The sequence below is a fragment of the Pelodiscus sinensis genome, chromosome 1 (assembly GCF_052426305.1).
Source record: "Pelodiscus sinensis isolate ZL-2025 chromosome 1, ASM5242630v1, whole genome shotgun sequence".
Lineage (NCBI taxonomy): Eukaryota > Metazoa > Chordata > Testudines > Trionychidae > Pelodiscus > Pelodiscus sinensis.
The window spans coordinates 341689810-341713817 of NC_143052.1; the positions used below are offsets into that span (position 1 = coordinate 341689810).

The window sequence follows — 24008 nt, forward strand, 5'->3', positions numbered from 1 at the left end:
AGAAGTGAATGGCAGTGGATGGTGATTGAGAGCCAACAGGGTGGCAGCGGAGAGATACGATGAGCAGCCAACAGGGTGGCAGTGGAAAAGAGGCGATACAAATGGCCATCAGGGCAACAGCAGTGAGCAAGCGGGTGACCAGCAGAGTAAGATGCCTCTTTACCTCTCCCCACTCAGAATTGGAGGTGAACTCCACGGATGCACCTCTGAACTCCGAGTCTGTTCTGACAGAAGGCAGCAACTGTGAGTGGGGTACAAAGAAGGCTTGGACATGTAAATGGGACATTTAATTTGCTGGACTTAAGAACCTGAGAGGAAAAGGACATTGACCAATGTATTTGGGATGGGACTTTTACTCATGTTTTTATGAACTGTTTATGGTGTTTTCCCAAATTAATGCCATTCATCAATAACTTTTTATTAAAAGTTTATTTTCTTTACTTAGACTCTGTGCTTGTGGGTGGGGAAGCACTGCCTCTCAGACGTACCCGGAATGGTGTGTGAATTTCCCAGGTTGCTAGATGGGGGTTCGAGCCAGTTCTGTGTTGAATGGATAGAGAGGAATCCCTAGTTGAACTTGGCCCTGGCTGCTGCAGCCTCCACTTGGAGTCAGAAGAGTTATATAGCCAACCCTGGTAGCTAAGGCCACCAGCTATGGCAGATAAGATGTAGTTATAGGTCTTCTGCCTCCAGCATGGGTCTCAGCCCCACTGTAAGTAGAGCCCTGGGCAGATACTAATTTTCTATCTGAGCCACAAAAATGATCCATGAATATATCTGTTCACATCTGTGGATGCAGGTACCCGTGGATGTAATAAATCTGCAGGATTCTAGCTACAAAATGTGTAGCCACATCTGTAAAAATGAGCGTTGGACATCTGCATCCACATCTGCCGCTCTGGATACCCATGGATATAAAGCAGGGGATTTGCAGGGCAGTAATTAAAAGGCTAGCTGCAGCCTCAGCCCATTCCTGCCCTTAGAAACCCAACCTTCTGCTCTAGGCAACCTCTGCGCAGAGCCAGCCTTGATCCCCGCCCCCCCCCCCAAGTCGTGGCATCTTGGTACCACTAGTGTCTTCTGCGCGTGCGCACCCCTTTCCGCCCGGGGGAACCAGGAGGGAACACGGCTCCCCCCCCAAACAGCATGTCTCTGGAAAGCGCATGCGCACGCCGCCTCTCCTCCCGCGCCCTCGGGCGGCTTGCAGCGCGTGCGCGCCACCCCGCTGTCGGGCGCGGTGCCTGGTGGGAAGGAGGCGGCTCTGTCCCGGAGGAGGGTGGCGGTGAATCCTCCCGGCCGCTCACAGCAGTGTAGAGCCGCTTCCCCTCCCCCCCCCCGCCCTCCGGCCCGGAGGGAGCGCGGATTTAAAGGGGCAGGGACCCGGCACGGGGACCATGCCGAACTTCTGCGCGGCTCCCAACTGCACGCGCAAGAGCACCCAGTCCGACCTGGCCTTCTTCCGCTTCCCCCGCGACCCGGTCAGGTGAGACCCGCGCGGGCCGCCGCGCTCCGGCCTGGCGGCTCCCGCGGGCGGGCTGGCCCGGCGGGGAGGCGACCCCGGGAGCGCGCCCGGGCCCAACTGCCTCCCGCCCGCCCGCCCGCCTGCCCGGGGGTCGCTCCTCGCCGGGGGGCCGGGCCCGCCAAGGGCTGCGCGGGGCGGGACGGGCTGGAGCCGGAGCCGCTCGCCTCAGTGAGCCCGAGGAGGCCGCGCGCGGCTCCCGGGGGCGGGGCTCCGGCCAAGCCTCCGGCCCGGGGCTGGGACTGGGAGGCGGACGGGCGGCTGCGCAGACACGGCCGGGGGCTCGGAGTGAGTGACGGGAGCGGGGCGGGGGCAGTCTGGGCCGGGCCGGGGCTATGGGGCAGAGCGGGGTCGGAGTGTGAGGGGGGCCGGGAAGGCGGCTGCATGGGCGGAGAGGTGGGCAGAGGCCTGGGGGTGTGTGAAGTGGGTAGGGGGCATGAGAGCCAGGTAGGAGGGTGAAGGTGACAGCTAGGAGCTCCCATTGAAAACACCCCGTCAAAGAGGTAAACATAGGCTCCTGCAAAGCATTGAACTCCCTAGTGTATCTTGGTCCTAACTGGGCTATGCATGTCAAAGGCCAGTTAGGTTTTTTTTTTTTTTCCTAGTCTCAACAAGACACTATGGCCAACATTTTCACGGGTTTGGATTGTCTCTCTTCTTGGTAGCTCACCTGAAATTGCTTGGGCCTCGGTGTTCAATTATGTGGCAACTCCAGATGAGTTCAGTGGGAATTTATGGATGCTCAGCACTTCTGAAAATCAGCTCCAAACTGTCCCAGGATGAGCACTCTCATCACTGAAGTATCCAAATGCAGTGGCTGCTTTTGAAAATGATGTTGAAAGGCAGGTTATCAGACTTGCTGTCTGCTTAATATATAGTGGTCAGAACGCATTCCACTCACCATGTACAGCCTGCAGAATTCTGTAACCTGGTATTTGGTAAATCTACCCTTTAATATACTGGAAGAGTTGGCACTTGAATCTGTAGTCCTGTGTTTCCTGTACAGATGTTAAAATGTGTTTGTGTAAACATGTATCTGCTGAAGTTTTCAATAGGTATGACACAGGAGATGGGAGAGGTGGGAGCTGGCTCCCATGAGCACTGGCTCCCATTTCCCTCCCGCCCCCCCTTGCTGCCTCTGAAGGAGGTAGCAGCTGGGGGGGGGGGGGGGGGAAACTGTTGCTTGGGGCGAGAGGGGGGGAGCCAGCTTTTAAACCAGCTTTTAAAGCCAGGCGGTTCCATGCACTGACTCATGTCACACTCTCTCCCGCCCCCACTGCCTCTGTATCCGAGGCAGCGAGGGGGAGGGACTGCATTTAACCAAAAGGCTTTTTTTACTGATGAGCCCAGGCTCATTGATTAACCATGTTCTTGACTACACTGTATCATCCTTAATCTGCTGATGTTGCACCACCTCCAGTCTACCTCCTTCATCAAGATAGAATAGTGCTTGTTGAAATCCATCGTGTGTCATGGTGGGCAATACTTTTTGATGGGTGGGTATCCAAGACTTTGAAAAGTGGTCAAGAGCTGCAGTCTTCCATGTTAATGGAGGAGGTGTGAAGTTTTGGATGGAGTTAGGGTACGGAAGAGAGCTTGCTGTAAGGGATTGGGATGCAGGAAAAAGTGTGAGGTCTGGGAGGGAGTTTGAGTGAAGGAGGCAGTTGAGACCTGGGGAAGGGAGCTAAGATGCAGGGGTTTGGGTTTTGATCTGGGACAGAGGATTGGGGTGCAGGATTTGGGAGGGGATATGGGAACAGGAAGGGGGGAATAGGGTTTGGGTTATGTGGGATGAAGGGCAGAGGGTTGGAGTGCCAGAGGCAGGCTCTGCCTGGGAGACTTACCTACTTGACTCCTAGCCAGCAGCCTTTTCGAGCAGACTCCCTGCCCTGCTCCCTCAGGGGCCATGTAGTTTTTGAATAGCTAGGAGCCTGAAGGGAGAGGGAGGGTGCTCTGCAAGCTGCTAGCCAATGGGATTGTGCTAGGGGCAGGGGCAGCACATGAAGTCTCTTCCCCCTCCCTTGGGCTCACAGCTGTTCATACGGAGCCCCCACAATGGTTGCTTTTCTCAGCAATGTGCAGGGGCAGGCAGGGAGTCTGCCTGAAGCTCTCCACTCCATTTGCCGGCCAGATCTGGAGGCTTGGCGGGCTGGATCTGGGCTGCAATGGGTATTTTGCCCAGGCATGATCTATGTAGACTACCTTTTTCTACTGAATAATGAAGATGGCTACAGTTTCTGCAAAATCAAGGAGATTTGGTGCTGTCTACAGATGTTAGATTAGAGAGTAATCAGCTACTCGACCACCCGCTAAAAATATAAGCTTATCAGGTAGTCTGGTGGAGCACTCAACTACTGGCTTCACTCCTTCCCCCTCCCCCCTCCCCACCGTCTCTGTATGAGAGGCAATAAGGGGGGAGGGACAGGAGACATTGCTGGAGGGAGCTGGCTTAAAAACCAGTTATTCCCAGCACTGTCTCTGTGATGCCACCCTCTGCCCCACCCCTTTTGCTGCCTCTATCTGAGGGGAGGTTGCTCCACCAAGCAGCCCCTGTTTGTAGTGGCCCAGGCTGGCCACGTGAAGGGGCTGCCCTGGCTGCTGCAGATGAGCTGCTGGACTCGGTGTGAGCCAGGAGTGACCAGTTCAGCTTGTGCTGGTCCAGGACACTGCGCCTCTGCATTTTAAATACAGTAACATCCTGGAAACTCTTAACATATTTAAAATGCAAAGCTGCAGCGTGGGTGGCTTCCCCGAGCCAGCACGAGCTAGGACTGCTCAGTCTCGGCTCGAGGTGGTTCCGGGAGCTTACCCCCACTGTGGCTCTGCAGAGCAGTGCTTATTGACTAATCGTGTAGTCGGTACAAATTATGTGGCTGACCCCTGTGTGGTCAATACATGGCATGCATGCCATAAGTGGCACGCAAAATGATTTTCACTGGCACATGAACCTCCCCACCTGATTTGGCATGTGGAAAACATTGCCCCCCGCCCTCCTCCCAGCTCTGTGCATTGCCATTTCCCTTCTCCCAGCTGGGAAAGGCTCATACTAGCATGGTGCAGCAGCAATGGCCTCCATACCCTCCCTGCCCGCCCCTTCCCCCCCTCCCCGCACACACAGAGAACATACATTTTGGGCGCTTTGCCGGCAGGCAGCTTTGGTGTTTTCTGGTGGCATGTGGTTTCCAGAGTCCAGAGGATTGTTTGAGTCCCAGCAAGCCACCGCCACCTGGTGCAGCTGCTCCAGTACTGCGTGCTGCACGGCCCCCTCCATTCTCTTGTGGGCCTGCCTCTTCCACGCAGGGCCCTGATCTGGCCGCACAGCCACTGCCTCCTCCAGATCGCTGCCTGTTATTACAGCGGCTGCCAATGCTGCCTTTGAATGTGGGAGGCTGCCAGGTCAGAGGCAAAATCCAGTGGAGTCGCTTCTGGACCTCAACACCTTGGAGCTGCCGCTTCAGCCCTGGGAGGGGCCACGTGGAGCCTGGCTGGGGCACTGCAGGTGCGCTCCATGTGCTGCTGCTCACTCTCCTGCCGCCCCTTTGCACCCCGCTGGGGGAGTGGCAGTGCATGGAGCTGCTAGCTCTGACACTCTCTGCTGAGAGTTGGGTCTGGTGAGGAAGCTCAAGGCTTTCTTCACACCTCTCTTGCCCCCCGCCCCCTCCAATACCCTCTGAGCAGGAAGCCAGAGCTGGTGTTGCAGCCTCCTGGCTGAGCAGGCTTCCTGCTGTGTGTGTGTGGGGGCGGGGTCACAAATGAACTCCATCCCCCTCTCCACCCTGCTGGGGGAATGGCAGTGCAGTGATGTGTGAGGCTTTCCCAACTGCAAGGCTGTGGGAAGCCAAGTAAGCGTCTCCCCTCATGTGCAGACACCCACACCCCAGTCTCCCTCACTTACTCCCCTTCCCCTGCCAGGATCCTGCACCACCCAGCTTGCGCCAACACCCTCCCTTGCTCCTGCACCCTCCCTCCTAGTCAGGCACTCCCTCCTGGTCAGACATCCTACCCCCATCCTACTCCTACACCTTCCCTCCTGGCCACACACTGTATCGTAGTTTCCTCATACTCCCTCCATCTAGCCAGACAACCTACTCCCAGCTTGCTTCTGCACCCTATCGCCCATCCAGACCTCACAATTTATCCCCCTTCTGCACCCCATCTCCTTCCCAGCTCCTGCACCTGTTCCCTACATCACTCACTAGCAACCCTGTCTCTCACACTAGACCTCTCATTTTTGTCCTTATCCCAGACTTAAGGGGATCCATAAAATCCACTAATTCTGGAACCCCAGAAAAGTAAATTTGGCCTCTGAGAAACCCTGAACCTCAGTCCTCCCTGGCCCTTCCCTTCACCCTGTGAGGCTGGAGCGCCAGAGGAGTGAGGTGTCTCAGTTGGGGGCCACATCAGTGAAAGTTGGGGATTTTTGGAGAAGAATTTTTTATTTCTCACTTGTGTGGTCCCTAACTGATTTTTTTCTGTGGATCAGTGGCCCTTGACCCGAAAAAAGCTTTTTCCTCATAGAAAGAGGTTTACCAATGTCAGAACAACCCCTCTGTTCTTTCAATTTTCTTTCGAAAGAACGCGATTGCAGTGTGGATGTAAGTGAAGTTTTTTCGGAAAAATGGCAATCACTGGCGATATGTAAGAGTAGGTTAGACAGACATGTATCAGGGATGATATAGACCGTGCTTGGTCCTGCCATGAGGTCAGGGGACTGGACTTGATCTGTTGAGGTCCCTTACAGTTCTAATATTCTATGATTTTGTTTGTAAATCTCTCCACACCCTTCTTAAAACATTTTTGGAGAAGGTAGTGTGTCTTCTCTGTTCGGGGCAGAGATAGTCCCATAACCACTGGGGATCCTACCAGAATCAATATATTTTTTTAAGAGATCTAGACCAGTGTTTCCCAAATGGTGTTCCATGGAACCCTGTGGTTCTATGTGAAAATAAGGGTTCCTCAAGAAAATTGCACTACAATAACATTTTATGATTTAACATTTTTTTTGTACACACTAAATGTGACTTTTTGTTTTTAAATATGTGCAGTTAAACTAAATGTTGATCTCATGACCTTGTTTAGCATTTGTTTATTATTTTATCCTTACTTATTTGTGGCCTACTTTTTCAACTCCATATATAAGACTGTTATTAGGGGTTCGGCAAAAATTTTTCGAGTTTAAAAGGGTTCCGTGGCCAAATAAAATTGGGAAACACTGATCTAGACTAAGTGTGAAAAATCTGAGCTCAGCTGGAAACATTTGGGGAGTAACTAGAAGTTGGATCAGTTGAAGTAAAATATCACTGAAAACAAGACTTCTATTAGAAGTAACTCAGAAGGAATTCTCCTTAGTGTCAATCATAATGCTGTAATTCTGTACAGTCATCTCTGGTCCTCTTTGATTTTGTTTAGGTTGGGGCATACATCAAGGAGGAGCTGGTGGATGTAGAACATCTATTTATATGATAGTGACCCAGTCATTACTCTTGTATGGGTTTTGTGTGGATTTTCAGGCATTATACCGTATCTCAGAATGGCCATACTGGGTCAGTCCATTGATCCATTTAGCCCAGTGCCCTTTCTTCTGGCAGTAGCCAATACCAGATGCTTCAGTGGGAATGAACAGAACAGGTAATCATCAAGTGATCCATCCTGTCTCCCATTCTCAGCTTCTTACTTTCACAGCATCCTCTGGTAAAGAGTTCCACAGATTGTGTGAAATATTTCTTTTTGTTGTTTTAAACCTTCTGACTATTGATTTATTTTGGTGACCTGTAGCTCTTAGTATGATACAGAGTAAATAACACTATTGAATCACCTTTAGTCATCTCTCTTCTGAGCTGAAATGTCCCATTCTTATCAATCTCTACTGCCAGGGAGACTTTTCCATATCCCTAATCCTTTTTATTGTTCTTCTCTGTACCTTTTTGAGATGGGACAAAAAGATCTGCATGCAGTGTTCAAGATGTGGGTATCAAGTATCAGAGGGGTAGCCGTGTTAGTCTGAATCTGCAAAAGCGACGAGGAGTCCTTTGGCACCTTATAGACTAACTGAAGTGTAGGAGCATAAGCTTTCGTGGGCAAAGACCCACTTCGTCAGATGCATGCATCTGACGAAGTGGGTCTTTGCCCACGAAAGCTTATGCTCCTACACTTCAGTTAGTCTATAAGGTGCCACAGGACTCCTCGTCGCTTTTGCAAGATGTGGGTGTACCATGGATTTATATAGAGGCAATATGATATTTATTGTCTTATTATCTATCCTGTTCTCAATGATTCCCAACATTTGGCTTGTTTTTGTGGCTGCTGCTGCACATTGAGTAAATGTTTTCAGAGAACTATCCACCACGACTCAAAGATCTTTTTCTTGAGTGTTAAGAGCTGATTTAGACCCCATCATTTTATATGTATTCTGTTATGTTTTCAAATGTGCATTACTTTGCATTTATTAACATCAAATTTTAATTGCCATTTTGTTGTCCACTCAGTTTTATGAGAGCCTTTGTAAGTCTTCACAGTCACTCTTCACTCAATTATCTGGCATAGTTTTGTATCCTCTATAAATTTTTCCACTTCACTGTTTACTCTCTTTTCCAGATCACTTATGAACAGGGCTCGACAAATCATGTAATCTACTCGCCTGTGGCGAATAGATTACAAGCTGGCACAGCCGGCGCAGCATGATATGCGCATGCACAGCACGATCTGCACATGCGCAGCTCGCAGAACCGCAGGACTCACCGCCACTTGGTGAGCCCTGCTTATGAATACGTTGAACAATACTTGTCCCAGTACAGATCCCTGGTGGGAACAATATAGCTATTTACCGCTCTCCATTCTGAAAATTAGCCATTTATTTCTACCCTCTGTTTCCTATCTTTTAATCCAAGGATCACCAGTCTTTCCAAAGTGGCATGCCAAGATGTAACCCTCATGCCCTGGGCCGTGCTGCTCTCCTGGTGGGGGAGGAGGAGCTCTCCACCATGCACTCTGCTTGGTCTCCTGCCCTGGACTTCGTTCCAGTTTTTCCTGTTGGGAGGGGAGGAGCAGCGCATGTGCGTGCTTCCATGGAAGCTGGATATGGTGTGGAGGCTCAGGGTTCCCCCCCCCCCGGGTTCTCCCCCCCCCTGCAGGAAACTGGCCCTGGCTCCAGCATCATGCCCTCTGCAAGAATGGATTGCCAACACAAGCTGGGTTCAGGGTGGCTCAGGGGGTTGAGAGGTTCAGGGAAATGGGTGAGGCAGGGTTGGGTTGGTGACCCGATTGTCCAGCTGTGCTGGGGTTCGGGTCCCGTGGGGGTCTAGTCCATGGTGTCCTCATCTTCCTGCCAGGCACCCAGGGGCCATTCTGGCTTTGAGGTAAGGGATCCCCCCCCCCCCGCGTGTTTTCCTCTCCCCTCAGCTGCCCTCACCACCGCCAAGCCCCGCCACTGCCCAGCCCACTCTAGCGCAGTGGTTCTCACATTTTTTGGTCCCTGGATCACTTGGCTCAATTCAAACCTTTCCATGGACCACCAGTTGCTAATGAAAACTCTGTTAATTAAACCTGAGCCGTTTTGCTAGTGCTGCAGTTATGGAGAATGGATTAATTTAAATGATTAAACAGACTAAGCATTTTAAGTTTTTCATGTTAGTTTATCATTTTACTTTATTGAAAATGAAGTTTATTAATTTATGTCCAACACAAAAAGTTTTAATGTTTTCTTTCTTTATGCAGGGGTGGGGAACTATCAGTTGGGGACCTTACAAGTGAGAAGCAAAAAAACTACTCCAAAAACCCCCAACCCTCTGAGCCTACCACATCACACCCCAGTTCCCCCATTACCTCCTCACCCTGACCCCTGCTTCCTCTGCCCCTGGCCCCCACTCATCCACGCCTCCCATGGGGAGTGTCTAGGTTTTGTGTGGGGTCCTTGTGCCGCCTAGTGGAAATAGATAGAGCCGTGGGAGCTCTTGGGCACCAGGTGCGGACTCCCCCACTCCTCTCTTAGCTCCCCTGCATGCTAGCGAGGCTGGGGAGGGCAGAGCTGCAGCGGCAAACCTGTAGGAGCAGCTTCAATCCTGGGAGGGGGGAGGCTGTCTCAGCTCTGCATGGGGTCCCTGTGCTGCCTGATGGAGGTGGGTGGGGAGCCAGGATGGTTCTTGGGGACACCAGGGGCGGAATCAAGTCAAGGCTTTCTTCATCTCCCCCGTGCGCCCGGAAGCTGGAGCTTGTGCTCCAAGTCTTGCAGCTATGTGGTCTCTGGGGGGGGGGGGGGGGGGGGGCAGGGAGTGAGTTCCCGCTGCAGACTCCACGTGCCACTGAAAACTGACTTGTGTGCCACAAGTTGCCAACCCCTGTTTTAGTCTGTTCCTTTTCTATGAGAGGACTTTACCTCTTATCCCATGACAGCTTACTTTGCTTTAGATTCTTTGATGAAGAACTTTATCGAAGACCTTCTGAAAAATCTAAGTATGCTATATCCATTGGATCCCCCTTGTTCATCTGCTTGTTGATGCCCTCAAAGAATTCTAGTAGATTATTGAGGCATGACTTCCCTTTACAAAAGCCATGTCGACTCTTCCCCAACAAACTGTGTTCATCTATATGTCTGATAATTCTGTTCCTTATTGTAGTTTAAATCAATTTGCCTGGTACCGATGATTAGTTTCTGTAATGTCATGTGGTGAAAACTTCAAAATACCAATAAGAATCTATCTATAGATAATAGTCCTACCAGAGAATTCTATTTTGTTGTTAGTCAATTTTTGGAAAATAGTAAGTTATAGAAACTGCTAGAAACTTGTTGATTAATGACATTTTTCTGAGGGACATGCACAAATGAAATAGCAGATGAGCTTCATTATCTTAATTTTGCAGTCAATCTTGTGCATGTGCTGGCTCAAAAAATCCTTGGCAAAAATCTGATTAAATACATCCATTGGGATAAATGGAAAGCCAACTAATAAATTCATATCATTTGCTCCTTAACATGTTTTATGCACAAGAGAACATACTGCCTTCTGGATCTAAAAGGGGTTTTATTAAGAGCATGACTTCTTCCAAGTTCTGATATGTGGCAGAAAATTAAACAATGGTTCTTGAGATGGCACAAAACCAAACATTTTATAATACACTGTATGTATGTCTATTGAAGATTTATTTGAAATGATTCTCTGGATTTCCTGTCTTTTACTTTAGAAAACCTGTTGACAATTTTTTTTATTTTAATATCTAAAGATCCATTGTAAATATATATCTTTTCCCATGGAAAGTCACCAAAAAGAAAAATACTTAAAATTGTATTTTGTGTCAAATCTACTTTTAAAATTTATCAGTTTTACTAATGAAGGAATAAATGTTTTTCTTTAAGAATAAAATTTTAGCATGTCAGCACTTATGAATAACTGCACAACAGGTGGTTTTTTTCTGAGGTGTAGTTAGAAAAATATTGCTTTGAGGAAAAGATTGAAATATTTAAGCTTCTGAGGTGGTATTAAACAGTGAATAAAAAGAGATACATTTTTAAAATGTTTAAAATGGTTCAAACAGGAGCGCGTTTGTCTGCCTCACTCCCCCCCCCCTTGTAATTTGACTAGTAGCCCCCAAACACATCTGAAAATGTATTAAAAGGCTAATTTCAAACATTAATGTAAAAAGAAAAAGTTTGTGGATGGTGACTAAGTCTTAGGAAATATAAAGGGCTTTTTGTTTAAGTTTAAGCTATTAAAGTAGCTAACGTTTGTGTTTTACATACAGATGTCAGAGGTGGGTGGAGAACTGTCGAAGGGCAGATTTAGAAGATAAAACGCCAGATCAGTTGAACAAGCATTACAGATTATGTGCCAAGCACTTTGAGACCTCTATGATATGTAGAAGCGTAAGTAAAGGCAACTAAACATCTTTTTCACAGTGTGTAAAATGTAACTAAGTTTATTTTCCTGCTTAAAAACATAAACCTTAGGATTAAGATGGCTTTTTCTACTTTTAAATATTCATGTCTTATAAAAGATTTTTAAGATGAAGATGACAGTTTCTCTCCTAATTTTATGTACAGGCAGTCCCCGGGTTATGTACAAGATAGGGACTGTAGGTTTGTTCTTAAGTTGAATCTGTATGTAAGTCGGAATTGGCGTCCAGATTCAGCCGCTGCTGAAACTGATCAGTTTCAACAGCGGCTGAATCTGGATGCCAGTTCTGACTTACATACAGATTCAACTTAAGAACCCCAGGCATCCCCAAGTCAGCTGCTGCTGAAACTGATCAGCGGCTGATTCCAGGAAGCCCGGGGCAGGGGCTTCCTGTAGTCAGCCACTGGTCAGTTTCAGCAGCGGCTGACTTGGGGATGCCTGGAGCAGAGCAGCTGGGGTGCTGCTGAGTTGGTCCAGTAGCGCCGCCGCTCCTCGGCGCTACTGGACCAACCCAGCAGCACCCAAGCTGCTCTGCCCCAGGCGTTCTGATTCAGCCACTGCTGAAACTGACCAGCAGTGGCTGAATCAGGATGCCTGGGGCAAGCAGCTGGGGTGCTGCCGGGTTGGTCCAGTAGCGCCCAGAGCGGCGCTACAGGACCAACTGGCAGCGCCCCAGCTGGTGTACCACAGGCGTCTGGAGCAAAGCCGCGGAGCACGGGGGCAGCGGGACAGCCCAGACGCGCCGTGGCTGTCCTGCTGCCCTCGGGCTCCGCGGCTTTGCTCTGCTTTGCTCCCCGTCCCCCTGGTCTGCAGACCAGGGGGACGGGGAGCAAAGCGGCTGAACACGCGGGCAGCAGACAGCCCAGACGCGTCTGGGCTGTCCGCTGCCCGTGTGCTCCGCCGCTTTGCTTCCTCTCCCTGGTCTGCTGGAGACCAGGGAGAGGGCCCCGTTCATAACTGCGGATCCGACATAAGTCGGATCCGCGTAACTCGGGGAGTGCCTGTAGTATCTTTAGCTCATGGGGCGACATCTTAACTGTTCCCATGACAGTGGGAAACAGGATCATGGATTCTGCAACAAACTTAGAATTCTGGTTGCAGATTTATTTATTGGGTTTTTTTTGTTTAATGTGCATGACTCCTGTGTTTTAAATGGTCTTTCAACCACATAATGTTAATATAAAAATATGCAGGGCAGATTTTGAGCTCTGGGAGTCAAAGCAGACTGTGTCTAAGGGGGAAAAAAACTCTTGTAGAGACTAATTTGAAATAAAAAATAGTATTTTATTAAATTTAGTTTGGCTTGAGATTTTTTTAAAAGCAATAATATATGCTTGGAATAACAGCTGAATCCAGTTGCTAGCAGAATATAATAATCTTTGCTGGCTTACGTTTTCACTATATAGAATCCTGTACTTAAAGAATATTTGATGTCTTATTCAAAACTATGAAATATGTACTATATTGTTGAGTGTGTCTGTGTTTGTTCAAGAACTCCCCCTAAACGGTGAGAGCTAGGACCACTAAATTCAGTATACATCTCCCTCTTATCATAACTTAAAGCAAGGTAAGGGTTTGATTGTGCCAGGAAAATGGGATGTGTGCCTGGAATGGGATTGCTTCTCATAAAACAGAAAGGGAGGGCTTTGCTATATAATGACCACATGGGAGCACCAGTAGATATGGGATGGAAAGCAGGGACAGTTATACTGTATAATGACCACAGGAGAGCAACAAGAGGCCAGAGATGGGAACCAGGCAAGCTATAACACCATTGGGGCAGCATGAGGTGAAGAAAGGGACAGCTATCTCCTATATATTTGAGAACGTTTGTCTGTTTTGTGTGTCTTTCAGTCTGTGTGTTTGTCCCCAGTCTGTGCCTGCAGGAGTTGCAACAGCTATGGAAAGGTGCTTCTCACCTGGTCCCAAGTTGCTGCGTTGAGAGAGGGCAGGGGAAATCCTCTATTCCTGGGGCAACCTGCATATTGAATCCCTCATCTCCAGCTCCATCCCAGGGAAATGATTTAACTGAAGAAAAACACAAATTAATTGAGTTAAGGACCCGAGCAGTGCTAGATAAATTGTTTAGTATTCTATATAGGAGAGCAAAAAGGTTTTCAGACATTAGTATGAAAATACTATGTAGAAGACTTCTGTTACTGCATATTCTTCAATTAAAATCACAATTACCATGTGATATTTTAATGCAGTTATGTCACAAGTGAACATGCTAACTTGCAGGTGTAGATGAACTTTTAGATGGAGAGAGAATATCTGTTTAATTGTCCATAGTAAAAAACAGTAATGAACAAAGAAACATGATTGAAGCAGGTAGAGCCATAACATGGTTTCTTAATGATGCATGGGAGTCTTTCAGTCAGGATAATTGTTGCATTTAAATGTGCAATCGTTAAAAACAATGCATGGGGGAAGATGGTGTGGTATAAAGATAAGAACGGCTGTACCGGGTCAGACCAAAGGTCTATCTAGCTCAATATATTGTCTTCTGACAGTGGCCAATGCAAGATGCCCAAGAGGGAGTGAACAGAACAAGTAATCACCAAGTGATCCTGCTCCTGAAACCCATTTCCAGCCTCTGACAGAGGCTAGGGGCACCACAGATAAAGATAAATGTAAAATAAATAGATTTAAGAGACCTTTATATAATAAGTGGTATTTGAATGCCTCTAACATGAAACTATCTGGAAACAGACCAGCCTAGCTTTAATGTCCAAGTAAAGGTCAAAATTACAGACTTCAAATATAAATGGTAAAAAGTTCAGCCTAATCTTTGAATTTATTTTCAGTCTTTTATGTACTGAGGCAGATTGTTTTCAAAGGAAATTTCTGATCCAGACAACTTTCTCTTTACAGAGTCCTTACAGAACAGTTTTACGAGATAATGCCGTGCCAACTATATTTGATCTTACAAGTCACTTGAACAATCCCCACAGCAGGCACAGAAAGAGAATAAAAGAACTGGTATGTTTAAATTTCTAGTTCATGTATTAGAACAGTAAAAGTAAACAAGCGTAAATAAAATTTGTTTTAGAGATGCCCAAATAACAGTAATACCATCCACTTTTGTATCCTTCTGAGTGTCATTACAGAGAAAATACCATAGTAGGTATTATTAGATTTTCCCTAATTATATAGTAAGTTACAGATGCATAAGATTTTAGTATTTAAATTTCTAACAAAATAAACATAGAACAAAAAAGTATTGCTCAAATTTGGTATAAGAGACTTGATATAGATTATGGATATATTTAATCGATTTTACACTGAAAATCTTGCTGAGCATGGATTTGTGTGATCACCATTGTACCTTCTAATGCAGGGGTCGGCAACCTTTTAGAAGCGGTGTGCTAACTTTTAACTTACTCACTTCTATTTACAGATCTGCGTGCCGGGGGAGGGGAAGGGGGGCGGGGGGAGGAGACATGGGCAGGCTGGGTACAGCGACCATATTTTCTGAACCAGTTGTAGCTAGGGAGATTGGCTTAATTTAAATGATTAAACCGATTAAGCATTTTAACTTTCTCATGTTAGTTTATCAAACTTCATTTTAAATAAAGTAAAATGCTAATTTATGTCCAACACAAAAGCTTTCAAAATTTTCTTTCTTTATGGAAGGGGTGGGGAACCTCTTTTGGGCCAGGGGCCACTGACCCACAGAAAAATCAGTTGGGGACCACTCAAGCGAGAAGCAAAAAACTCCCAACCCTCACAAATGTGGCCCCCCAACTGAGATACCTCACTTCTCTGGCACTCCAGCCTCACAGAGTGAGGGGAGGACTGGGGTTCAGGGTTTCCCACAGGCCAGTTTTACTTTTCTGGAGTTCCAGAATTAGTGGATTTTATGGATCCCCTTAGGCTCTGGGATAAGGACAAAAACGAGGGGTTCAGTGTGCGAGACAGGGCTGCCAGTGAGTGGGGTATGGATGGGGTGCAGGATCTTGGGGGAGGGATGGGGTGCAGAAGGGGGAGAGTGGAATAGGGTGCCTGGCCAGGTGGAAGAAGCAGGAGCAAGAGGGGGTGTCAGAGCAATTTGGGGTGTGGGGTCTTGGCAGTGGGAGGGGAATGAGTGAGGAGGATTGAGGTGTGGAGCTCTGGGCATGAGGAATGATGCTTACCTGGCTTTGCGTCCAGTGGGGAAAGCCTCACGTGTCCCTGCACTGCTGCTCCCCCAGCAGGGTCGGAGTTCAGCCCCTCCCCCACCACACACAGCAGGGAGCCTGCACAGCGGCGAGGCTGCAGCACCAGCTTTGGCTTTCCACTCTGAGGTCATGCAGGAGGTGTGTGACAAAAGCCCTGACCCTTTCCGCCAGACACGGTTCGCGGTGGAGAGCAGCGGAATGAGCGGCTCCATGTGTTGCTGATCTCCTCCCCCGCCCCCTTGAGGGGAGGAAGGGGTGGGGGGGGGAGAGAGAACAGCAGATTACAGAGCACACCTGCTAAGTCCGAGTGCACCCTGCCTTGCAGCGCTCCAGGTAAGCTCCATGGTGCTGAAGTCTCCGCTGGGTTTTGCCTTGTGTCCTCTGGGGGAGAGGGTCCAACAACTGGCTGCCTGGAGTTGGAGGAGTAGGTGGTGCGGCTAGACTGGGGCTCTGTGCAGCAGAGGCAGTACTATGGAAGGAGGGAGGGGGCTGCATGGTGTGTGGCAGCCACTGTGGATGGTGAGGCTTCATGTGGACTTGAAAAATGCTCCGGACTCCTGAAATCACGTGCCACTGGAAGCTGCCACAGCTACCCACCAGCAAAGTGCCCAGAGTGCCTATGTTCTCTGCAGTGGTGGCAGGTATAGTGGCCATTGCTGCTGTGCCATGCTAGCGTGAGCCTGTCCCAGCTGAGGGAAAGGAAATGGTAAAACATGGAGCAGGAGGGGTACACTCGGACTTGGCAGGTGTTCCCCACTCACTGGATCAGGTGGGGAGGCTTGTGTGCCAGTGAAAATCATTTTGTGTGCCACTTACGGCATGCGTGCTGGAGGTTGCCGACCCCTGCTCTAATGTTTTGAACTTTGCAGAATTCCAGAGTTGCTGGGTTTTGTTTAGTTTTATTGAATGATAGTGACCACCTTTTTAAGTGTTTCAAACCAGAAGTAAGTAGCTTCTGCTGAAGTAGAAGATTGTCAGTGGCTCCATTATATGTTTCCCGGAGACCCTGTCTGCCGGTTATGTATGGTCTAAATTTACGTGTAATGGAAATTAAGGGCTACAACATTTCTTAAGTATAGTGACATATGCAGAACATTACAGTTGATTTCTAAAACATTTCTTTATGGTTTTGATAAGCCCATTTAATGAATGATCAAACCCTAGCAATTAAAATGGAAAATGTTCTGTTAATTTACTTAGTATATTTCCCTGGCAGAATAAAATTTTTCCATAAAACTAACTATGTAGTGCTTTCGAAATTTAAAACTGCTTAATGTTAATGACAGGGCTCACTCCCTCTTCCTTTGGAGTACTATTCCACTATGTGATAGATAAACAAATCTTCAGATAGACTTGACATTCTTTCTGTTACCTCACCGGGCTATATCTGAAAACCTTCAGATTCTTCTGAATGTATAGCACCTGCCTAATGAGTATTAGGGCCCTGAAAATGGATTCGTTTAGAATTTTAATAGTTGGTCTTGAAGTTCTTCAGCAATTTGAAACAGTATTATAACTTTTTTTCCCCCCCCAAGAGCGAAGATGAAATAAGGACATTGAAGCAGCAAAAGAGTAAGTGGCCAATATATTTAAATTTGATTTCTTAATGACATGTAAACCAGTGGTTCTCATTCTTTTTTTCGCAGCCCACTCACATTTCTGAGGGTCTCAGCAGATCACTTAATGATATTTCCGAATGTTGTTTGTACCATTACTAACTATTGTAAAATGCTCTTGGTAAAAGCACTGTATAAAACTTGATTATTAACATGTTATTGTACAGGTAAAAGTGCAAAACTCATATTTTAATATTTACAAGGGTTTCTCCCCTGTCACAGTAGTAATAGAGGTGAGGCTAAGAAGGAGGGTCATCTCTCTGGAAACCATAATCTTGGAATTGAGGAAAGATGCATCTTCCTCTGGCTGGTGCAGCACTGCACATCCCCTATTCCTCTCCCAGATCACTACCTCATGTTACATGTGCGTCTTATCCAGTGTCCAGGCACCTAATTAGTGGAGTCATATCTGTGTGGCTCCACTAATTAGGTGAGCAGTCTTCTTCTTCTTTTTTTTTTTTTTTTTTTTTTTTTTTAAATGTGCAGCGGCCCAGGTGCGTACCTTAAAGGAAGTTATCCACAGGCCTTGGCCATAGTTTGAGAACCTCTGTTATAGACTTGTAGCACTACTTTAGGCAAATAAGATAGTATGAAATACATTATTCATTTTGTATAGTAAGGATTGTTACAATATTATTGGACAGAATTAAAGTATTATAAATAGTGTGCCAAACAAATACTATTAATTAAATTGTAAATACTATGGAGTTTCCATTCAGCAGTTTTATAAATATTGTAGTGGAGCAAGTAAATGCAGCAGACTTTCCTATATGAAGAAGTCTTAGATGTGTAATGTCTTTTATTTTGTAGTTGATGAAGCCTTTGAACAAGAACAAGCAAATCAAGAGCTGAATGAGAGCAATGCTCAGAATACTACTTCAGAGGAAGGAGGAGAAGAGCAAGAGGAGGAAGCTGTTCCTTTAACACTGGAAGAGAGAGAAAACAAAGATTACCTTAAATCTTTATTTGAAATTTTGATCCTTATGGGCAGACAAAATATTCCTTTGGATGGCCATAATGCTGATGACCTTCCAGAAGGTATCTTCACTCCAGATAATTTCCAAGCACTGTTAGAATGCAGAATAAATGCTGGAGATGAGATTCTAAGAAAACGATTTGAGATGGCTGCAGTAAATCTGGAGTATTGTTCCAAAACTCAACAGAAACAGATGCTTGAGATCTGCGAGAGCTGTGTAAGAGAAGAGACGCTCAGGGAAGTGAGAGACTCCCACTTCTTTTCCATTGTCACTGATGAGGTAGTAGATATAGCTGGTGAGGAACACTTGCCAGTGTTGGTGAGATTTGTTGATGAGTCCCACAATCTGAGAGAAGAATTTGTAGGATTTTTGCCTTATGAGGCAGATGCTGAAATTTTAGCTGTTAAATTCCATACGACTATTACTGAAAAATGGGGTCTAAACATGGAGTACTGTCGAGGTCAAGCGTATATTGTCTCCAGTGGATTTGCTTCAAAAATGAAAATTGTAGCTACAAGACTCTTGGAAAAGTATCCACAAGCTGTTTATACACTCTGTTCTGCTTGTGCTCTAAATGTATGGTTGGCAAAATCAGTTCCTGTTGTTGGCATTTCTATTGCTCTAGGGACAATAGAAGAAGTGTGTTCTTTTTTTAATCAGACACCACAATTGCTAGTAGAACTGGACAATATAATCTCTGTTCTTTTCCAGAACAACGAGGAAAAGAGTAATGAACTAAAAGAGATTTGCCATTCTCAATGGACGGGTAGACATGATACTTTTGAGATTTTAGTTGACCTTATGCAAGCACTGGTGTTGTGCTTGGATGGCATAAGCAGTGATGTGTCTGTCAGATGGAGCAGCTTTGTTGTTGGTCGAGCATTTGTACTTGCAAGTGCGTTAACAGATTTTGACTTCATCGTCACTGTTGTAGTTTTAAAAAACATTCTGTCTTTTACAAGAGCTTTTGGAAAAAATCTCCAAGGCCAAACATCAGATGTGTTTTTTGCAGCCAGCAGCTTAACAGCAGTGTTGCATTCACTGAATGAAGTGATGGAGAATATTGAAGTTTATCATGAATTTTGGTTTGAAGAAGCAACAAATTTGGCCACAAAGCTGGATGTACAAATTAAACTTCCCGGGAAATTTCGCAGAGCACAGCAAGGTAGTTTGGACTCTGATGTAACATCAGAAAATTACTACAAAGAAGCACTTAGTGTTCCAACTGTAGAGCACATTATTCAGGAATTGAAAGATATATTCTCAGAACAACATCTAAGAGCGCTTAAATGTTTATCTTTAGTTCCCTCAGTCATGGGACAACTAAAATTTAATACATCTGAGGAACATCATGCTGATATGTACAAAAATGATCTACCGAATCCAGATACACTCTGCGCAGAACTTCATTGTTGGAGAATCAAATGGAAGCACAGAGGAAAAGATATCGAGCTTCCAGCTACCATTTATGAAGCACTTCATTTGCCTGACATAAAGTTTTTCCCTAATGTGTATGCATTGCTTAAAGTTCTATGCATCCTTCCAGTGATGAAAGTGGAGAATGAGAAATATGAAGTGGGACGAAGGCGCTTGAAGGCATACTTGAAGAACACCTTGACAGAACAGAGGTCAAGCAACTTAGCTTTGCTTAACATAAACTTTGATATAAAACATGATTTGGATTTAATGGTGGACACCTACATCAAACTCTATCCAGACAAAGTAGAATTTCAAGAAGACTTTCTTCCTTCAAACAATTCAGAAGTAACAGAAGATGCTTAGAAAATAATCTTGACTTAGTTTGTTAAAACAACAGTTTTTCTATTCAGGCTTTAACATCAAAAGGAAAACTATAAAATATATTTAACAAACTTAATCATTGCAATTGCATTTCCATTTTTGTTCTCAGATTGAACAAGCAGTCTACTGATCCACAGTAAAGTACTATTATGTGAACAGAAACACCTTGGAAAATGAACCCGTGTGGTTCACAAGGACAGTTCTCAATCTCTTCATCTGATTGACATGACTAGGTGCTCATTTATTTTGTTGTGTCATTTTGGAAATGTAATTTGTGATCACTGTGGATCTTATGGGGTTGTTTCATACTCATGCATAAAAAACTGCAGAAAAATGAGGTAGAATTAAATCCATTGCTTAACAGTTACTGGGGTTTTGGTTTGCTTGGAATCTGTTTAAAAGATATGGAGAAAGTATATTTGAATAATTTAGTGGAGAGTGAATTGTATCTCAGTCATCACACCCTGGACTATGTTCTCCATGTAAAATGATTATTTGTGAGTGTAAAGGCACATTAAGGTTTCAGTGGAGGAGCCGGTTGTTCTCAATCACCTGGTTGTTTTGTTTACATTCCTTTGTGTGAACTACACAGCTATTTTTTCTCTTTAAGCTTTTAACAGGTCTGAATTGAATATTAAATATAAAATCCTAAAAGATACTGACTGTAAAAATTATTCCGTAAGCACTAAGCCTATTTGCTTTTGTCTTTACAATTACACAGAATAGGGTGATGCCCCCATATGCATTTTTAAACATAACCTGGACAAATTTAAAAATCAGTTTGTTGTTTGTGGGGAAGTGACTTGGAAGATATTGCTGTTATTTTTGGCACAAAGAAAACAATTTTGTATAGTTTTATTTCAATCTAAAATAAAATGTGAATTTGCTTTTTTTAAGTCGTACTGATATTTATTAATGAAGCAATACTTCCTATGGAGAGCGTGTGGTGGTGTGTTTGTTTAAAAAAAAAAAAGTGGTTTTTGTATTACATTGTTCATACAATTCCAGCTAATGGCTTTACATTAAATGGGAGTAAATTTCAATATCTGGTTTGGGAATGAGACATGCAGTATCATCTTTCATTTATATGATACACTACATTGAGTAAGAGGTTTTTAAAAATTTAATGCAATATAGTTTTAAATATAACATTCTTCAATATAAAAATGTATTTGAATGGGACATGTAGTTTTCTTTAACAATTATTAAAATATAACTTTACTAAACATCAGCCCCCCTTGCCAGTTTTCTTACTATCACACTTTTGTATTTCTTAAAAAAAAAAAAGTTTCTCTTACCCAGTTGTGTGCATCTTTTCCACCATAAACAGGGAAAACAACTGTACAAGAGAAAGTGTTACACAATATACATTGTGTTGTAAAACATACAAAGTGAAGATAGTAGCATTTTCCCATCTTAATCATTGTCACAGGTATCTTAAGTCTGTCAAATCAATGCCATTGTTCCCAGTTTAGCAGGCATTGCACTTGCCAATGTCCTGTGAAGATGCCGCTGTGGTCTGGAAGTACAAGAAAATCCTGGCATCTCTGGACCCGCTGATACACCAAGACCTCAATTCACCGCCATTCTCACATCTTAAATCCAGGAAACTTTTCTGACTGTCAATGCAACCGGAGTCAGACAACAACTGGAAAGTGTAGATCTCTCCTCCACAAATGGAGAATCAGAGAATCACTAAGGGCATTTCTACAGTGGGAGTTATTTCGAAATAACAATGTGAGCCCCATGATGCTATCATACAGGAACCCCTCGATCCTTCTTACAAGGCTCCTTCACAGGCCTGCCTTACTCCAGACTCCGTGATGGGATACCTTCCCACAAGAAGACACCACTAAGGAGGCTGGGTCTTGGAAAACACACAGCAGTGTTGCCCATACCCCAAGCTCATGCCTGCGCTCTCAGGCAGCATCCACTCCCGGGCAAGTGTGGCGATGCAGAGGACACCGATCCCCTGCATGGGAACCTGCCGGGAAGGAAGAGGAAGGGACCTCAGTACCACTTTCCCTGGGAAGCAGTGTCTACCACTCATACACACTGCCCTCAACACCCTACCCCTCTCCTCCAGTGCCCAGGGATAGAAGTTCTCTCTCTGTGGGATGTTGCCACTGCTGGACCTGGCATGTGCGGGACACAATAGGAAGCCAGGCCACCCTGTCCCCCTCCCCCATCCTGCCCGCAGTCTTCTGGCCTGGCCAAGCACATTCCCATCCCAGCTTGTCCCCGGGCTGCGGTGGTAGCAAGACTTCCCATGGATGTCGGTGCACCTGCAGGAAAGTGCCTGCTCTCTGGGCAACACATGGCCTTGCTCAAAGCACATCCATTGTCAGAACTGAGACCTTTGGTGTTGGCTCAGATTAGGGCTAGGTTTCATGCACAGTGTCTCCTGGGATGACTGCCTTTGTCACTTTTCTTCACAGCTTGGCCAGCTGTGAGCACGGCATGCTGACAACCTCCCACGCCATCGTCTCAACCCCACGACACCTACAGGCGGAGGCAACCCCACGATGACTTGTTGCAGGAACACCTCGAGTGCCTCCATTCCTTGAACAGGAACTTCAAGGAAGAGTGCCAGGCTAACCAGGAGCTGAGGATGATGATCTGGCAGTATCTGTCCAGCAAGCACGACAACATGTTCCTCCATCATCACTACCATGGAGAGCCTAGTCCTGACTATCAATCGATCCTCCAGCCACCCCTGCCACACCCTCTCCCCCTTTCAACACTCAGCACCAGAACCCAACCCTGTCTTCTCCTCCTGCTCCCCTCAGGGGTCACCGGGGCCCGCAAACATGTGACGTTGGGATCTCCCAGGCAGCTGAAGTGTCCCGAGGTGCTTGAGGCAGGTGCCAGTCCCTGCCCCATTCCTGAGCCTCTCTTTCTTCCTTTCATCCCCTCTCCTAGGTTCTTTCCCCAGTCTTCCCTTGTTATATATTCCACAAATAAAAATAACAGTTGGTTTTCAAAACAAAAAGTCTGTTTTATTTGGTCTGCAGAGGAAGGTAGGGATGGAGGAGGAAAGTCACACAGGGACAATACAGAGGCCCCATGCGGGAAGGCCCAGGGGAGAGTCTCAAAGGTGGCTTTGGCTGAATTTCTCCCTTGGTGCCTCCCTGTTGAGCACAGCCCTGGATGGGCTCACTGAATGGCAGCAGTGCCCAGCTGCTTGTAAGCCCTGGCAAGCCACTCAGCCTCTGCCCCCCACCTTGTCAGGAAAGTCTCTCACGTATGTGGAGCACACAGCAGCATTACCACCTGGGTACTGAGGTGGCTGAAGGCACCTTCCACAACTATGCGACACCTGCTGAACCTGTTATTAAAGGTGGTCTTTGTGGGGTCCAGGTGTTCTGTGTAGGGCTTCATCAACCAGGGGAGAAAAGGGTAGGTTGCGTCTCTCACGATGCCCATGGGCATGTCCATCTCCCTGACCCTGAGGGTGTGGTTGCGGGGGGAAAGTGCCAGCATGCATCCTGTAGAAGAGGCTTGAGTTCCTGAAGATGCAGGTATTGTGTGCCTTCCCCTGACCACCTAATGTACACATCCGTGAACCAGCTTTTTTGGTCCACCAGGGCCTGCAGAATGATGGAAAAGTACTTCTTCCTATTTATATAGTCCAAGGCACGGTGGTCAGGGGCCAGGATGGGAATCTGGGTGCTGTCTATGGCCCCTCCCTCACCCACCCGCAGTTGGGGAAGCCTGTGGCAGCAAAGCACACTTTGATTCTTTGAAAAATGGCACAGAGATTTTTATATATTCTGGAACATAGTTTCTAATACGGTTTATAGAAAGCCTTTCCTTTTTTGTTTGACTGCCAGAGCATAGCTGTCAGGGAACCGAGAACTAGAACTACTTAATGCAGCTGTCCTGTTGTCACTCCATGCAAAAGTTTCTGTGAAGATCACAAAGCCCAGAATTGCCAGAAGCAGCCAAATGATTTTAATAGGAATGAAAATAAATCTCTTCATTGGATCAGTTTCAAGAAACAATTACTAACTTAAAAATAACAAATAAGTGTGATCCCAAAGTAGGCT

General features: G+C 46.2%; 1 protein-coding gene across 4 annotated transcripts; it reads left to right on the plus strand.

Moving 5' to 3' along the window:
• The first annotated feature begins 1232 nt into the window (after positions 1–1232).
• THAP12 (THAP domain containing 12) lies at positions 1233–20850 on the plus strand. Of its 4 annotated transcripts, none has more exons than XM_075919531.2 (6): positions 1241–1483; positions 8114–8266; positions 11255–11375; positions 14281–14388; positions 17102–17138; positions 17993–20850. In XM_075919531.2, the coding sequence occupies exons 3-6, from the start codon at positions 11361–11363 to the stop codon at positions 19939–19941; spliced, it is 2109 nt and encodes a 702-aa protein (XP_075775646.1). In that variant the 5' UTR covers positions 1241–1483; positions 8114–8266; positions 11255–11360; the 3' UTR covers positions 19942–20850. The 4 variants fall into 4 exon arrangements, with proteins under 4 accessions (XP_075775644.1, XP_075775646.1, XP_075775648.1 ...); XM_075919532.2 differs by lacking the exon at positions 1241–1483 and adding an exon at positions 5174–7147; XM_075919529.2 differs by lacking the exon at positions 8114–8266 and having other exon boundaries at positions 1233–1483.
• The last annotated feature ends 3158 nt before the right edge of the window (positions 20851–24008 follow it).

What these genes read in the sequence shown, in the direction of transcription:
- THAP12 (XM_075919529.2), top strand. Translation starts at nt 1,395, where the DNA reads ATGCCGAACTTCTGCGCGGCTCCCAACTGCACGCGCAAGAGCACCCAG. An exon ending in CCTCTATGATATGTAGAAGC is followed by an intron (nt 11,376 to 14,280) that starts GTAAGTAAAGGC and finishes TTCTCTTTACAG; the next exon opens with AGTCCTTACAGAACAGTTTT. An exon ending in GAAAGAGAATAAAAGAACTG is followed by an intron (nt 14,389 to 17,101) that starts GTATGTTTAAAT and finishes TCCCCCCCCAAG; the next exon opens with AGCGAAGATGAAATAAGGAC.